General features: G+C 37.1%; 1 protein-coding gene across 1 annotated transcript in view; it reads right to left on the bottom strand.

Annotated features, from left to right (window-relative positions):
* LOC134750287 (uncharacterized) overlaps positions 1 to 19369 on the bottom strand; it is a 196504-nt gene that overhangs the window by 58534 nt on the left and 118601 nt on the right. Inside the window, exon 2 of the mRNA XM_063685448.1 lies at positions 10000 to 10157. Coding sequence (XP_063541518.1) covers positions 10000 to 10157 — 158 coding nt within the window. The remainder of the gene's footprint in view (positions 1 to 9999; positions 10158 to 19369) is intronic.

A 19369-nucleotide genomic window follows, 5' to 3' on the forward strand; every position in this document is an offset into this window, starting at 1 on the left:
TCCTAAATTCCTTTGGACTTCTGAAGCTAACACAGCCTTCCTGAAACTCAAAGAACTCTTGGCTACAACTCCCGTCCTTGCCTGCCCTAACTTTGAAGAACCCTTCGCCGTCCATTGTGATGCCTCAAATTACGGAATCGGCGCGATTCTGACTCAAAAACATGAAGATAAAGAAGCTGTCATCGCATATATGAGCAAGACCCTGAACAAGCACGAGCAAAACTACTCAACCACTGAACGCGAGACTTTAGCTGTAATTACTGCTTTGGAGCACTGGAGATGCTACGTCGACAACGGTAGACAGTTCACGGTATACACCGATCATGCAGCCCTCAAATGGTTCTCAAATTTATCTAATCCTTCAGGAAGACTTGCCAGATGGACTCTCAGACTTTCAACTTTCAACTTCATTCTAAAGCACAAACGAGGTAAGGATAATGTCGTCCCAGACTTACTATCACGCTTCAATAACAAAGACTCGGATCTTCACTATACAGCACCTATAGTCCAAGAAAATCAGCATAGAAACAACGACGAAGAACTTTATAACAGACTTGTTACAGATTGTCAAAACAATCCCGACAGCTATCCAAACTACAACTTCAAAGACAACAAGTTATTCCGTCAGAGGTGCAATCAAGACTCCTTATCGAATGATTTCATTTGGAAAGAAGTTCCACCTCCTGCAGAAAGAAAGTCGCTGATTGAAAAATTTCATGGACTTCCGTCGGCACCTCACTTGGGAACCTTCAAGACTTACAAGAAACTTTCACAACACTATTACTGGACAGGCATGTTTAAAGATGTGGCTAGACTCATATCTACATGTGAAACATGCCTATCCTACAAACACTCCAATCATTCACCCTATGGTCCTATGGGCAAACCAAAAATTTGTTCACGACCCTTCCAATGTATATCCCTTGACCTTCTAGGCCCTTTACCTATGACTAGAAAAAGAAATCAATACATACTAGTCATAAACTGTTATTTTACTAAATACAGTATAATTTTTCCTTTAAAGCATGCCCGAGCTCCAGACATAATCTACTACCTAGAGAATTTCGTGTTTCTAGTTTTTGGAGTCCCACAAACGTTAATCATGGACAACGGACCTCAATTCCGTTCACGTGAGTTCCACAACTTAATTAATAAATATAAAATACCCTTCGCTAACTTTAATCCCCTTTACTGTCCACAGGTTAACCCGACAGAAAGATATAATAGAACCATAATAACTGCTCTAGCATCCTTGGTTGGTGATGATCATAGATCATGGGATACTCACCTCCCAACAATTCAGTCTGCTATGAATAACTCGACTAACCTAGTAACTGGCTACACGCCTTCATTTTTGGTTTTCGGACGCGAAACTATTCCTTGTGGTTCTATTTATTCACACTGTCAAAATCTTGACGAAATAGTGTTCCTTCCTAGAGATATTTATGCCAATAACCTGGCGCTCTTATCCCCAATTTTCGATAAAGTTCAAGTCGCCCTATTTAAGGCACACTCTAAAAACAGCACTAGATACGACCTTAGAAAATCCTTTAAGGAATTTGAGGTTGGCGATATAATTTGGAGGAAAAATTACGTCCTCAGCAATGCCGGCAACTATTTTAGTGCCAAACTGGCCCCTAAATATATCAAATGCAGAGTTATCCAAAAACTCTCACCTCTTGTCTATATACTTGAAGATCCTAATGGGTCCAGAAATAAATGGCACATTAAGGACTTCCAAACTTAATTTTTATTAATACCTATTTAAATTAATATTCATCACTTCATCTTAGGTTTATTTTTTTATTTATTTTTTTATCTTATATTTCCAGGCATCTAATATGCTTCAGCTTGCGACTAGACTTCAATGTCTCGCATGGCATCTTCTTCCGGAGCGGCTCTCCAATCTAAAATATAAAAAAAAAAATATATATATATTAAGCTAATTGGTCATTCTATTTATGCCCAATACTCGTGGTAGGTCTACCCCTACCACAACTTAAGTAGATACTAACTCTATTTTTCTTACTCTCGTCGGCTCTAAACCGACTAGATTGTATATATTTTTCATCATTTTTTTCCAGTGGAGCGGCCGACTACTCCCAAAAAAACAAGCCATAGGTCATTGAGAGTTTTTCCTTAGGAGTGTGAGTCATCGAACGTGAACCACAACCCCTTACTCATGTCTGAGATGGATAATCGCGTGATTTTTGAAAGAGAGGTATGAACGGACAGGAAATTCCCTACTTCATTTTGTTTAACTTTATTCTAGCACTTCATCTCATACCCTGCACTAATTCTTCTTTAATAATTAATTCTATGTTTTCTTTAGCACTTCACCTCACTTTGCACTACTTTTACGTATATTAGACAATAATAATAAAAATTTAAAAAAAAAAACTTTCCCGTTGAAGTTAACGTAAAAGTTTTTTTTTCCGTGGTTTTTGGGGTAATGTAGTGTTTTACCTTGCATGCTTGGATTACTTCTCTGTAACTCCTCCCTTCTTTGGTTTCTAGCGTAAGAATCCAATTGATCGAACCTTTTAAAATTGCATTCCCTGGCTCCAATTAAATTACTATTTTCTTGATCTGCGCCTGAAAATCACAGGATAACGTTACGGAGATGCTTAAAGCTCTCGCGAACTTTCCTGTCGCGTGCGAAGTCTGAAACCTCTGCCCCGCTTGCTGTTTCATAATTCCTGAAACTTACCTTGCTGTTTTTCTAATCATTTCATGTTTTTATAATAATTTCAAAGCTAATCGACCTAAAATTCACTATAAATTTTCCTTGACATATTTGTTTCTTTGTTTCGACATAATCCGTCAAACTATTAAATTACTCTAAATTCCTTAGCATGAAGTTTAGGTCGTATAGTTTTCAAGTAGTTTGTTCTAAATTTTACCTAAAAATTGTTACTGGTGAACTAATATTTTCAAATATTTTCAAAATTAATAACGAAGTAAAGAAGAATTCTAGAAAATGTTATTGCTAGCTATATAAGCGGCCCAGCGGACATCTGAATTCAGTTTGCTTCTAGTTCCCAACAAAGGAACATCAGTTGTAAGGGTCCGTGCGGGGCCAAGCCAGGCCCCGCACCATCAAGAAACCCTCGATCGCGCTCCTTAAAAGGTTACCTGTGTTCCTGGCGAAGTCTGGCGCTCTCTGCACGCACCCAAGTCCGGTGGTGCTTTGCAGTTGCTCTAGCGGAGCGCCTCGTCTCCTAGGCGCGCGCTATCGGCGCGCCTCGCCTCAACAGGCGCGTGCTGTCACCGCGCCTCGCCCGCTATCGGCGCGCCTCGCCTCAACAGGCGCGTGTTGTCACTGCGCCTCGCCTCTTTGAAGAGCGTGCTTATCAGCGCGCCTTACCCAGCGCGCCTTACCGTGCGCGCGCTATCAGCGCGCCTTACCCAGCGAGCCTTACCGTGCGCGTGCTACCAGCGCGCCTTACTGTGCGCGTGCTGCCAGCACGCCTCACCTTTGCGCGTGCTATCTGCGCGCCTTACCTTTGCGCGTGCTATCTGCGTGCCTTACTCTTGCGCGTGCTATCTGCGCGCCTTACTGTGCGCGTGCTACCAGTGCGCCTCACCTTGCGCGTGCTATCTGCGCGCCTTACCTTTGCGCGTGCTATCTGCGCGCCTTACTGTGCGCATGCTACCAGCGCGCCTCACCTTGCGCGTGCTATCAGCGCGCCTATCCGTGTGCGTGCTCCTGCCTTGCACGTGCTATTAGCGCGACTATAAACTTTATTTTATTCTTTTTGTAATTTAAACCATCTGTAGCGTGTCATATTTAGACAATAGCCGTTAAATAAAGAACCTACCCCTGTTATATCTATCTTTTCCTTTCTACCTCCTCACTCCTAGCTCCGTTACTCACTCCTCCAATATACGTGGAGGAGGGAGTAACGTGACACATATATTATATATATTATATAGGTATATATTTGGAAAAGTATTCCAGTCGGGCACACTGTCGCGCCAATCATGTGTTAGGCCTACAGGGTAGATATGTACTTTTGGCGCGTTGTATCATCTGCTGCTATTGATGCTGACTGTACAATTGTACATACAAGTATGACAAGAAGTTTCGACATTGAATTCTTGCATGTAGCTGTCAGTCTTTTTGTGTTTACTAATGTTCTTTGTAGACAGTACAATTTTATATCCAATTTATTCCCAGAACCATTTGGCAATTGCCATTTTTTTCTATAACTTGTTGCCGTTATGTTGACAGTCCTCTTGTGATCTTAACTTGAGAGTCCCCGACAAGTTCGGCCTTTCACCTTGCCATACAAACGGAGTTTAGTTCTCATTTTAAAACTACGTGTTGGATTGTAACGAAACTTTGCATATACAATGACATGTGGTATATCTAAGTCTGTAATTAGTTTATATAGCTCCAGTTTATAAAACAAATGAAATAGAGCAAAAACAAGCTTTGTATGAAAAACTTAAATTCGCGGTATTTTTTTTACTATAGTATCTGAAGCTACAAAAACTAATTACAGACCTATATAGACATACCTTATCTTATTGTACGTACAAAGTTTCAGAGCAATCTAGCTAGTCGTTTTAAAATGAGAGCGTAACTACGTTTGCATGGAGAACCGAGCTTGCCGGGGACTCTTAACACTGCCTAAATAACACTAGTACGACTCTCGTTTGTTTTAGAACGTCATTAGGGCATGACATACCTAAGTGATTAAGCATTCGTTAGTGCATCTTTAAATACTCAACCCTCATCAACTAATTATTTAAGAGCCGACAGTGAAGCTCCGGACGGATTAAATTAATAGATAAATTGGGCCTCTGAAGACGGACATGGACAGATGGTATTCTAAGATAAATTATAAGAAACTAAAAAAGGCTAGTTATTATTTAGCGCGTTCGGCAAAACAATATTATTCTAGTAATATTGTGCATCATTCTTTGTAATGTAAGTAATACTATGGCAAACTTGGTCTTAGAAATTGGACAGGCTAATACAAACCTAAAAATATATATTATATATATTTTTAAATATATGGTATAGTTTCCAGGTAAAATGGTTGTGACATATGAACAGACGGACTATAAGGGTTCCGTTTTTGCCATTTTGGCTACGGAACCCTAATAAAAAAGATCCCCAATGCACAAAGAAAGAACGTTCATTCTTTGAAGAAAGTACAATTTTGCATCCAATTTATTCCCAGAGGCTATTTGGTTAATTCGGGATCGTAGTTTATTACGTCAAAGCTTCATTGTAACAAGTCACGAGATGCTCTGATCTAATCTGGGCAATCTCATTGCTAGGAGGATATAACCAAACGGAGTAGGCATTAACAGGCGTTCCCCTCTGTCGAAAATAGTCGGCCAATGGTCATACACAATGTATGGACTGACGTTTATCTGACATGGCTATTTTGACGTTACGTATTGACGTTGTCGTCCCCCGCAAAAATTGGCAGACTTTTTTGTACAACAGCAAATTTTATTACAGACGTGGCGGCTCCGTTTAGTTATAATCCTCCTAGTCTCATTGGAATGGAATACAAAAAATGTTGCTAATATCTTTTGCCATTGGTATGAGTATTTTTGAAGCTTAGAATTTAATTTTGAATAAGTAGGTATCTTTATTTTAACGGCCAAGACCGGCCAAGTGCGTATCGGGCCATGCATAATAGAGACAATAAAGGGTTCCGTACGATATGACAAAGCCATACAACTAAAAGGGACACGGACTTATTCAAATAGGTACCTACTTAATTCTTGTCATTTCCTGTTCCTGTTTAAGGCAAGGAGCATCTTATTTTGATTAAGGTTTAAGAGAGGGCGTACAGCCAGGAAATTAGAAAGAAACAAAAGATATGGCGCGTCGCCGGAACTTGCGAGTTGCGACGGAAGATTTGGCAATCGTGCGGGTTTTAACGGTTTATCTCAATTACTCGGAAAGTATAGTTTTGTTTAATATGTTGCTATTTAAATATTTCATGCTAAAATTATACTTCCATGGTATGTAGGGTAATGATATACAATTGAAATTAAATGAAAATTTGACATGTTTTCGTGTTTTTTGTTCTATTGAGCCAATTATCAAATTTTAAGGGTTTGGCTAGAGGTGTGTCTTTGCAAATATAGTCCACATAGTATCCGTGTAATTTTTTCACAGCATTTGCCCTTGAGTTAAACATGTAGAAACCATACTTCCATACTAATATTATAAATGCGAAAGTCTGTCTCTCTGTCTGTCTGTCTGTGTGTTCCCTCTTCACGCTTAAACCGCTGAATCGATTTCGATGAAATTTGGCATAGAGATAGGTTGAGTCCCTGAGAAGGACATAGGATAGTTTTTATCCCGATAATCATCCCTTAAGAAAGTAAAAAGCGGGATGGAATTGAGATAATTAATGAAGTGTCTGCTAATTTGTGTGCATAATATGCTCAAATTGAATAATTGCTATAAGACTTTCTCCAGGCGCTATTCTTACTCTAGCTGGGGTTACTAAGTCCACGCAGACGAAGTCGCGGGCAAAAGCTAGTTCAATATAAAACTACAATTTGGCGTTAGCCTCTCTTAAGTATTAGAGCAAGGCCTATAGATATACGTCCTAATTATAGACGACCCTAAAGCTCAGGAATAATTGTAGTGTGACAATATGTCAATGCTGCCTAAGAATAACCCCCAATCAATAATCCAACAGGCCAATTCGAACGTGCACCTGACCATAGAATAAATAATAGTACTAGGTACAGAAGGTTCACTGTCTAACAAAACGCGTCTATTACGACAGATATGACCGCAAGGTGGCGCAAGCGCGAGCAGGCATCCATTCCGTAGCGGTGCACGGTAAGTACTATGGCTAGACACCAAAATTCGTGTGGGCCGCATGTACTTGTAGCGACGCGACGAAATCGCGGAGTGAGCCACGCCTGACCTGACATCAAACCGATATTTGAATCATATTGGAATCATATCAGTTATATAGCTGTCATTCGCGCGTTCATTTTGCTTTTCGCTCTGACTTGTCCGTACAGCCGCTATCGGAGTGGCCAAGGTACTCACAAATATCTGAACACGCCTCGATTGCCAAGGCGTTAGAGTGCGTGTTCAGATATATATGAGCGCCTCAGTCGCATCGATTTATCTGATAGCAACTGTACATGTATCAGTGCGAGCGAGACGCCGGTGCGAATGACAGCTAACTGATATAATTCCAATATGATTCTAATATCGGTTTTCAGTGCACGTTCGAATCGGCCTGCGAGACAGCAGACTTCCATCTTTCACATCAAACATTCATGGATACTACTGAAAGAGGCGGGTTTTATTATCTTTCCGGTGTGATTTAGAATTATAGGTACATTGCAATTTTGGGTTGTGAATGAAATATACCCTTTGTATTATTAAAACTTGTGGTATATTAAGTATGAGATAAATTCTTAATTTTTACGTTTGACATACCTACATATATGTTTGATAATGGTTATTTTAACATTGTGAAATTAAAAATTAAGATGGTAAATTTCCTTGTAGTCTGCCAAATATTGGCAGGCTGCTAATTTCTTGTGACGGCTGTATTGAATTTTAAATCATTTTAAACTTAAATGTAAGTTTGAACGTTGTGACATTAAATGGCATTAAAGGCAATGTTTAGGATGATATACAAATTTTTGTCAAGTATTACTTTCAATGATAACGGGATATATTTATTTTCCCCTCACTAGCTCGGAAAGTTGTCTTTTATCCTTCAATACAAGCGGGGAAAAACGCGTTTTATCCACTAGTGGGGAAAGTAATTTGACCTTGGATGTAGCGTGTTTAAGTAGCTTGACAGATAACAAAACGTAAATCGTTTATGGTAATAATTCGTTCGATATTAATTATCATTAAATAAATGGTTTGAGAATCTAATGAAAAATACCAAATTTAGCTTTATTTAATGATTTTAAGTCATAAACCTTAAAATTCCATAAGAAACGTTTGTTTTTTTTATAATGATGTTAAATATAATTCTGATTGCACAAGTTGAGTCGATGCAATTTCAAAACGCATCGTTGACATTTCATACGTCAAAAATGTCAACATTGTCAACAATTTTTTTACTAAAAAACTTTTCTCACCGACTCGCGTAAAAATACACAACTTCCAGAGTTTTCTGTTATAATATCGTAGAGAAATGAGTGATTCCAGTGATGAAGATGATCTAACGCCTGTGGATGTTGCATTTTCCTCGCTATAGTGAGGTGAAAAGTTTTGTGTTATACACGGGCGCAAATGTATTTTACTTCTCGTGTGTTGAAATACTCGCTACGCTCAGGATTCTATTTTAGAACCACTCGCTTCGCTCGTGGTTCACCTATAGAGTCCTTTCGCTTGCTCGTGTTTCAATTCTACACTCGCGGGTAAAATACAACTTTGCACCCTTGTATAACAAATAACTATTCCTAGTTCGTCTATTGGCATAATTTAAAAATTCGTAAACTTGAGTGAAACTTTATCCACTTTGTAAAGTAAAGCAGCTGCTGTCTGCCGTCTGAGATAGGAATGAGACGTAAATGCATCTACCTCTAAACGCGAATATAGGTCACGGCATTTGAATTATTTTAACACGGCCTAGACAGCCTAGCGTGCCTGTAAACTTTGTCTAGCTAATAGCTAAAAGTAACCGTTGTTTACTATTGGAAAGTTGGTAATTTGAGCTTTCACTTAGAAGCTTCAATAAGAAAAACTTTATAAATAGTATTATTTGGGCCTAAATTTATGATGTCGCTTAAAACGTAAACAGGCCTTGATGTGAAATCAAACTCTTACTAGGCTAAACAATTTTATTTTATAAGAATTTTATATGAATATAAACAGTCTATGCAAAATTAAGTTAATAATAAATGATGATGTAGGCATGTTGTTGACTATTCCTCTAAAATTACACGTTTACTTCTCGACTCTTCTTTAAATATAGACACTAAAATCCTGACCATTACAGTACATTACCGGCCAATGATTTTCGAAAACGTAAATTGAACGTTCCGAAATATTTAAAAACTAAATAAAAACGTCAACGTCAAACGTTATTTCTCTTAAAGCCATTTATCCCAATCGATCTAACGCATAAATATATGAGAAAATGTTTAAAAAATAGGTATCTTAATAAAGCATGAATGTGATAATATTACTGGCCGGCAACTATACTTTTCCAGTATAAAATTAAATCGAACAGTATCGAGTGCTTCCCGATAATGAGTCGAGATAGACAAATACGGTCGTTCTCTGTAGTCAACGATTGAACTGAACAAAGTTGACAGGCCCTTTATCCTTGGGGGGAGCTAGTCAATTATTTGTCGATAACCGCTGTTAATTATTGCTACTGTGCACCGGAAAATACAAAATAATACCCTATTTCTATCTCGCCTGTCACAGTCTCATTGATGTTCCTTTCTATCTTTCCGATTCTGTTCGCTATCAATTTGCTAATTTAAAAATTGTTCAAACATAATGATCTGTTATAAATTATCTTAGGCATTGTTATTCACTAAGAGGCCAGTCGTTAGTGGCTGTTTTTCTATCTAACTCATTTTTCTAGAAAGCATAATTCGTAAGAATTATGCCCTTCCGAGTTTTTCGCCTACAACTACTTACGTAACGTACCTAAATATTTTTATAATGTTCTATGCCGATGGCGTGAAGCGAAAGCAAATGTTGTGTCTTATAGGGACCTAAAGAACCTGGCCAAGGACCGAGAAAACTGGCGCATACTCCACCGACAAGAACCATTATGATAATGATGCCGTAGGATTTCTTCAGTAGTAAATAAATAAAGAAATTTAAGTAGAAGAATTAAGTTCTAACAAATTATGCTTTCAGTTGAGCTTTTTGTGAACCATAAACTTATTTGGGGTAATTATTTAGGGTGTAGTTAGAAAAAAATGGCACAATCTCACGTATGCTCAACCTAAACTATGACTGGCCACTTAGTGAAAACGTTTCTAGGATATAAAAAATACTTTAAAAAAAATTCTCACCTTTGACCCGGGCTCTTGCAATCGCTGCTCGCATTGTTGCTGGAGTCATCATCGTCTTCTCTAGACGTAGCAGCAGAGAGGACTCTTGAGGAACCTGCGTTGATCTCGCTCCCATCGTTGTCTTCCCCTTCTGATGTCCGAGAATTGCCCTCTTCTGCCTGTGAACAACAAAAACATACTTTGTTACTAAATAATATGATTTTAGAATGGGGCTAAAATATCAATTGCTCACTGAAGTTAGCGCTCTGTACAAATATCAATTACAGAAACTTATATTCCAAGAAATCTGTTCCTGGACTGTGTTACTTCAGCGAAAACTAGCGACACCTGTGTTGAGTTTTGTGCGTTAAACATTTACGTAATTGTGCGGTTCATAGTCTTGTTTTTTTTTTCTAATTTTGTGCAACATACTTGTAATTTCACAGAGAACTAGAGATAGTCATGCAATCCGGGAATAAGTGCATGCAATATTTATTGACCTGAATTTTACTACTTAAATGCTTCATCCAATTTGTTCTCAATTTCCATTAGGTCAATAGTAAAATACTGTTTTAAAAAACCGGCCAAGTGCGAGTCGGACTCGCGCACGAAGGGTTCCGTACTATTACGGAAAAAATAGCAAAAAAATCACGTTTGTTGTATGGGAGCCCCATTTAAATATTTATATTATTCTGTTTTTAGTATTCGTTGTTATAGCGGCAACAGAAATACATCATCTGTGAAAATTTTAACTGTCTAGCTATCACGGTTCATGAAATACAGCCTGGTGACAGACAGACAGACGGACAGACGGACGGACAGACGGACAGCGGAGTCTTAGTAATAGGGTCCCGTTTTTACCCATTGGGTACGGAACCCTAAAAAGGAGGTTGATATTTTTAAAGTCATAATTATATGTGTAGTTGAAGACATCAAAACAGAAATTATGTCTACTAGAGTACTACATAGATACATATTATTTTTACTTAATAATTACGGTTATTTTTTAGCTCACTTTACAATAAAGTACTTTATTGTAATCATAAGAAACCAAATACTACTATATGTATATATTAAAAACCCTAAAACTTTAAATAACTGGCCAATGGCTCCGGATTAGTCCGCATGTACGAAAATAGAGCGCCGTACAATTTTTTATTTGATCTTAATTTTTTGCGACACCGTATAATTGATAGGTATTAGGTATCTACTTACAAAAGGTTAGTGACTTATAAATTCAGGTCGAACACAATTAAGAACTCCAAAATCGTAGCAATTATAATTAAAGCAGAATTTTAAACCACTTTGATGAAGAAAAAACCGGCCAAGTGCTAGTCGTACTCGCGTTCAAAGGGTTCCGTACATTACACAATTATTAACAATGTATTTTTTTATGCGAATAGTGAGTGAAATGTCTTTAAAATACCCATAGGGGTCGGATCAAAAACTAAGTAATTACGTCCGACTCACACTTGACTGCATATTTCTAATAGGTTTTCCTGTCATATTTAGGTAAAGAGCTTTTGTGTATTTTTTTCGAAATTTTAGACCCAATAGTTTCGGAGATAAAGGGGGAATGGTCATTGATATAAATAACTTCTAAAATATTTATATAAGATAAAATTACAAAAAAAAAACATTGTTGAGATTCTCACAATGAGCTCTTTCATTTGATCTGTAATACGATAGTCTGAAAAACTTTATTTTTTAATCTTTTTATTTACCCCACAAAAGTGACCTCCATGTTTTATTTTATTTGTTTACGTTACATGTCCGTCCTTGGGTCACAAACTTACATAGTTATATGTACCAAGTTCCAACTTAATTGGTCCAGTAGTTTCAGAGAAAATAGGCTGTGACAGACGGACAGACAGACAGACAGACAGACGCGGCGTTTTTTTTCCTTTTAAGGTACGGAATCCTGACAAGTGCCCCGAGAGGAAACGTCGACATTAATTACTAAACCATTTCCTTAACTTTAATTAATTCTTAAAAAGGAATCAGGAAGTATAACGACCGTTACCGTACAAAACTAAAATAAAAGTTTACTACAAAAAAAAATTTCAAAAAGGGGACGGTTTAGAAGGCTTATTTTTTTAACAATACCTTTAGGTTAAAGTAATATTTATGAAATAAAACTATGAAAACGGATTATATCGCGTATATTGAATTTATAATACATCCCGACGTTTCGAACCCTTTACAACGTGCGTATAGTTTTATTTCATGAGTAACTATCGCGGTAACCGAAGACAATATTATAAAGTAATATTTGTTCAAAATATGAAATTAGTCAGTTTCATAGTTTAGGAGAAAAAAAAGTTTTAGGGTTAAATGGATGCTGTGATTGCTGTGAAGTTCCAGGGCCTGTAGATGGTTGAAAATTTCAATGAAATATTTTCTTCTCGGGGCATCATCTGTTAATAGTTTTGAATAAAAATCTCTGGGGGCAACAAAGGCTATCCTGCTAGTCAAACGAAGAAAAGTCTGCAGAGATTTTTTCATTACCGCCATTTGGCCTATAATTAATCTGTAAGGTTAAAATTACTTTGTTTTGTTGAAGCTTATGAATCTTATAATACTGATAGAGATAAAGCAGTGTATGTAACTGTACATAATTAGGCATAATGCCTTTCATTATGTAGCAGTCACATAAACTACGAGTACTATAGGTAAAGTAGGTATAAAGTATAAACTATACTATGCTAAATGAGGCTGTATATTAAAAAAAAAAGAATATATATGTATATATACAGGGACCGCTCTTGACACAGCGTTGCAACAATCATCCGTCGGGGATGCAGTGGCCATTGATGATGATATAGGTACAGTTTGAATCAGGTGACGTGAGCAGGATCAACGCAACGGATTCAGTAAATTATAAGCTTTGTTTCATACTAATATGAGTGGGATTAACGTTCATTTTGTTTAGTGTTAAAAACTAAATGAATTCACAACACTACATTTAGACTACTACTGTCAAATTTATCGATTATGCATGATAAGACTGATAAGTAAAAAAATGATTGTCATTAAAGACTGATTACGCCGTCATTACAGTTAAAGAGGTTTTATTTTTTAAATTAACTGGTGATCATGATTGTGGAGAATGAAACTTTTACATAACTAAATAAATAAAAAAGGAAACTTGTGAACAATCCATAAACAAATATACTGTATGTGTAGGATTGGTCCTGCTCATGTCTCCCTAATTACCCTGTATAGAGGGGATCATAAATATATATTGTTCTAAGTAACGATCAACTTACCTGAACTCTTATTAGAGGAATCGTTTCTTCATTATGTCTGTTATACATGTTTTCAATTTTGTATAAACCTCTCATTTATATTACTTATACTTCGAACTTTGTATTATTATCACGATATACATTGAGAGTAAATTACACCCTAAATTAGGCTTTCAAGACATCATATCGGAAAATATTTATAATATCAATTTCTTACAAAGCTTAAATTAAATTGGTATTATATCTTACGTTTTTGAGTACGCTACATTACCAAAACTGACTTGCTGAGTTTAGTAAGTCGGCCAACCATTTTATTTAATCATTACGAGATAAAGCAAATAAAAAAATGGCGTAGACCTCGCAGGTCCCAACAGCAGCAGATTATTTTAATTCATACCGATGCGTTGGCCTATCCAACAAATGCCAGTTTATTTATATTTGTTTCGTCTGTGAACCAAATTCATGGCTATTTCATTCAGGTTAACTTTAAACAGAAATAATTGACTTTAAATTCAAAATTACTTCCCTTAACGCTAGGCGTGAAATGACCGTGTGTTTTTTTAATAAAAAAATCGAGATTACCTTACCTACGCGAAAAATATAAAACATTTTTGTTAAGATAAGTACTTATTTGATTTTAAAAACGTAATATTTTGATTTTGGTATAAGTATTTAACTTTCAGATGTGTTTTTGCTACAATAAGGTGAACATTCCGAGCATATTGGATAAAATGTACTTTTGCGTTCAGATTTTTAAAGATTATCTCCGGCCCGTTCATTGTAGAGGCAAAAAACGATATTCTTTGTGGCAAACGGGATTTAACCAATTTTTTTATCGGATAGCACTTTTTCAGACAGCGTCGGCACGTGTAAACGAGGCGTACCCAGATCCTGAATACAGCGAGAATAACCAACGAAAAAAACCTGCACGCGAATCGTTAGGTTCCCTGTTTGTACAGTCATCCGCGGGGACCAACGAAGGTAGGAAAAACAAATCGAAACATAAAATACAGACATGACTAGTAGATGAATCCGTTATTTGTAGCTCTAAGAAACAGTGATAAGTTGACAACTCAAAGTGACAAGCTGGAAATTGATTGATAAACCCTGCAAGGGTTCAAGCTCAAGTCAAGTGTCTATAGTTTGATTGGATGGAGTGTAGAGAAACGTCCCAAATGTCCAAAACTTTGATAAGACTAAATATTGACTACTGATTATCCTAAACTAACATTTTAATAGGAAATTATTCATAAAACTTTACAAATTAGTAAATTTATGTTTCATCGCTTTCTCACAAATACTTACATCTAATTGAGGCTTTAGTATTTGAAGGAGATATTTTCTATCTAAATACCTAATTACACTAAATAAAATAGGGAGTAACAAGAAGTAACATCTTGAAACGCATACCGAAAAATATATAATGTAATAAACAAAATGAAAACTTAGGTGTCGCGGTTAGTGAGGCGAATTGTTTAAAAGTAGGTATCCGATTTGTGATAAAATTTATATTTATCAAAACTGTCGCTTCTTCCAAAAGTCTTTGTTATGTAAAGAGTTTTAAGTTCTGAAATTTGGAAATGTAAAATCACGCAGCAATCAGTCGTAACATACCTAACACAATAACCTATCCTAATGGCTGAATATAACTGCAATCAGAGATTATAATCGAGTAACATACAATCAAATGTACATATTTGATGATAAACGCTCTATATATAGACCCCGAGCCAGTAACAAATTTCGTTAGTCATAGCTTCCCGGACGTTAATTCGTAAAGTGGTTAAGGGAGAAGTATAATGAAGCCTTGTCAAAGTCGGCTGCTGTTACGTAGATAATTGAAGAACGGGAGCCACCCAAACGCTCAGAAAAGAATATTATTTCCTTCCGGTTTTATACGAGTTGTCGCCCTGGAAGATCTTATTTACCCCCTTATTCATAAAACTTAGCAACCTCTTACAAATCTCTGTTAAATTTTCTCTTTCGACGAAACAGAAATGTCAAAATGGCATCCGGCAAAAGGCACAAACTACTGAATGACACTTTCTTTTGTACATATGCGATCCATAATTGGGTAGATAAAGATAAGATAAAATATATTTTATTGCACAAACTGAAAAAGTATACGGTAGGTACTTCTATTAAGAGTTGCCGCATAACTAAGTTGGACTTGCGGAGATTCCAGGAGTCCTCGCAATAAGAGGCCTGTATCGCGGGAGACCAGCTGTACATTTATATGTGATGCAGGTCAACGAGAAAAAAGATAAAGATAGAAAAAAAAGGTTTAGGTAAGACTTAAAAAAAATACACGACCAATAAAGACCATAAAATGATTAAGGTGCCTGCGCCTTGTAAGGCCCATTTTTTGCAATACTTAAATAAATCAAAAATAAAAATTTCTGAAATCAAACTTTATTGAAATTGCGAATAAAATCAACATAAAAGTTAACAAATAGAATTAAATTTCTTCAATAAAATAATCATTTTTAAAAACCTCGAATGGCCCCCATTTTAGGAACATGGGCATTATCATGGCCCAATTTTAAGCAAGTAATTTCTAACACTATATGGGTTCTGTTCTGTGCCTGAAATAAATATTTTCAATTTCAATTTCAATTTCAATGTCAATTTCTAAACGCTATCGAAACAAAAATTATCTTTATGCATTAAAATTAACGTATTAAATGCGTTTCTTAGGTAATCAGTCTCTTATAATGTATGTTTTAGTCATAATTGGACGGTGGACCATCTTGGGCTTAGCAAAACTTGATCTAACCAAAAAACAAATAACAACTGTATAAAACATAAAAACAACATTTTTCCTCTGCTTATTCTAACAGTTGTTTAAATTTAAGCAACGAATAACCTTACATATTGCAAATATTTTTTTTTAACAATTTTAGTGGGCATTATTAGGAGTATCGAAAAAAATCAATGAAATAGGAACGAAAATAACTAACTTAGGTATTTATACCTAATTACACGCAACTAACAAAAATCAAGTCTTGTTGCCCCTTTTAGCTGTGTCCTGGACATGAGAAATCTTCTACATCGTTCTTAGTAAGCCCATCCCATCGGGCTATCTTGGGAGCCCGTGTGGAGGCCCTTTAGGCACTTCTCTCGGCAGCGAGAATTATTTCTATAAAATGAAAATAAAATAAAAATATAAACAACGCTTACCTTTATAGGAATGTCCATGAATCTTAGCAACTTTGTATCAAAAATGAATATTAAAACTGTTTGTTTTTTTAAATAAACACTAAAAAGTATGTGAGTGTGAGGTTAAAAACGACGTGACTGACAAAGTGTCAACCGCTACAAAGATGGCGGCATCTACCATTTAGCATGAATTTGCAGTAATTAAGTGTCCTTTTTAAGACTTTCATGTAGGCTGTTTCATATCAATCATACGTGCCGGAAACAGAAATAGCGTGAGCATGACTCAGAAAACCGCGCTTCAGATACCTATATGAAAGGATTCCACACCTCCTTCCAGTTGATTGATTGAAGGTGTAGATTCTCGAGCTTTTTCCTTTCACAGGTGAATCCGCAGAGAAATCCGTCACATAAATGTAAACAGTCCTTCAGTAAACAAACGACTGTGACCCCGAATTCAAAATTAGGATTTCCCGCAACGTCCCGGCCATGGAGTTAAATGTGACTGGAAAGTGCATTGTCAACGGTAAATGTGTTTGGTTCAAATTCTTTTTTTATGTGTCACACGAACCCGCCGCCAAAAAGCTGCGTCCATACATACAATCGAAATAAGAGCGTTACAGCGTACGATCCTTCTCAGGGGAAATTTTTCATATAATGTATAATTAATGAAATTAATATTGGATTGTTTTGCTATTATTTAAATTTATTTCTGACGATCACAATGTAGATTCTTATAAATTGACATTAATGTAATTTGTACTGTAATCATATGTTGTGAAATAAATATATCTAATCTAATCTAATCTTACTTTGACTTTGGCAACGCTAGACTAACCTCACGTAACAGATACCAGATTTGGCGCAGGCACTGGGTTTTACTGAGCGAGTGCCATCTGAAATTCTAACTAACTTAGAGGCTTTATTAGCCAAGTTTCTTCACTAAGTTTTCCCTTGCCAAAGAGCAATTGATACTTCGTAGATAACACGGGTAGAAGTTCCAAGAAACTCAATGGTACTATGATCATTTAGAACTTTACTGATAAGTTTATATCAGTTGATCCATTAGTCTAAGTACATTATTATTGGTGTTCTTAGATCTTATCATGCCTATCATAACTGATGGTGATAACAGTTCTTCAATGCCTACATCAAACAGTATTAGAGTAACAGAACCCTTCCAGTTAGTGATATTTAAGTTCAGGGTTTGGTCCGTCGGATGGTAATCTGTGCTGATCCGTTTGGAGAGGCGGCTGCAGCGGCGACGGGTTTTATTTAGAGACAAAAACTGTCGATTGGGGCAGTTGGTTTTATTAATACTCTTTTTAGAGTTCTGTAGGCAATAATTCCTTCTTTTTTCCTTGTATTTTTGTCAGTAATTTCTTTTTTAGTGACAAAAACATGTAGGCATCTAATTAAGTTGATGAGCTCCTAACCATGGTGCAACTGTCAGACGGACCTTGCCAGTAATGGTAATTAAAAAAACTAAATTTGTATAGTGGGATCTTTCGTCAAAAGTACTCCGAAATTGGGAACCATTCAAAATAATCTAAAGTTGAAAAGTTTTGGATTAAAGCTTACAGATAAGGTTTGTCCAAAGCCTTTGAATGTATGTGGTTTCCTCCATCTTCTGTCTTTCTCTCTCTCTCATTGTATGAAATCTACAATCAGCCTTCATCAATCTTCCGCATTTGGCGACTCTCAGGACTTATCCTTAACCCTTGGGAAACGTTCGACCGGTCGTTCAAAAGAAGCCTATGTCACATTGTCATTCGGCTGATACGATGATAACTAAATTACTAACTATAATTTTAATATTTTACTAGGGCTAGGGTTCCCTTGAGTAGGTACTTTTGCAACCCCTCATTATCAATAAACTGCAATATTGATTACGGGGTTTGCCGATAGTATTTGTGACGTTTACAATCAAAGCTACCACTTTGTTGCTTACCATAAGGACGAAATTTGCTTGTATCTTTATACGAATAACCTGTCAGAGAGTTCCAATGGCAAGCAACAATGTGGTACCTTTTGCTTGAAAACGACACATTTATTTAGTCATTTGCTATCTTGCCAAGAATCGCATTCATTGATATTTATTGCAAATTGAGGTATTTAGTAAAACAACCGTTCGGACCAATGACTGGTTTATTGCTGAAGCATGCAGGTACAGCGTCAACAGTCAATACATATCACTCCTCCCACATTATTCTGGGAACCTGACAACAAAACAGACAATTATTTAGATATAAGTATCTTCAAAGAAATACAGTAACATTATAATACTTATCATATTTTATAATTAACCCCTTTAGTTCTAGGCCTTAAATAACATCGGCGCGGAACCGGATCCGACTGGTTATCAGTGTGCTCGTTCTGAGCCAGCTGCTGCTGCGCTGGCGGGCGCAGCAGTTGCGAGTCCGCGGGGGCCGCGGGGGACGCGGGCGCTGCAGGGACGCGGGGCCCGCGGGTACAGAACCTAACATTTCTGATTCTGGCACCGGTCGGTCCGTTTCCTCTCCCTCCACATTACTATCATCACACTCATAAAAGTCGTTGTCGGATGCAATATCTAGTGGTTCGTTTATCTCTTGATCAATATTTTCAATTGCGTCCGGCCTCGACAATAACATAGGTGAGCGCGGGGTCGAGGGTTGCAACGCCTGTGCCCTCGGCGCCGGAGCCGGAGCGGGCGAAAAGATCAAAGGCCGCGGGGAAGGCGCGGGCGCGGGCGGCGGCGGCGGCGAGTGGTTTGCTTGCGCAGCATTATCAATCTTATCAGCAAGCGACCCACCTGAATATCGCAACAGCTGATCTACGTGACGTATACATTTACCGATATCTTTAACGTCTACAGTAAACATCCTATTTCCGACTTTATTTATTATTGTTCCCACTCGCCATACAGGCCTTTGAGCAACAAAACATCGAACTAAAACGACTTGGCCCACATCAAATTTACGCGCACCTGCTAAACCAACCTGCTC

The sequence above is a fragment of the Cydia strobilella genome, chromosome 19 (assembly GCF_947568885.1).
Source record: "Cydia strobilella chromosome 19, ilCydStro3.1, whole genome shotgun sequence".
Lineage (NCBI taxonomy): Eukaryota > Metazoa > Arthropoda > Insecta > Lepidoptera > Tortricidae > Cydia > Cydia strobilella.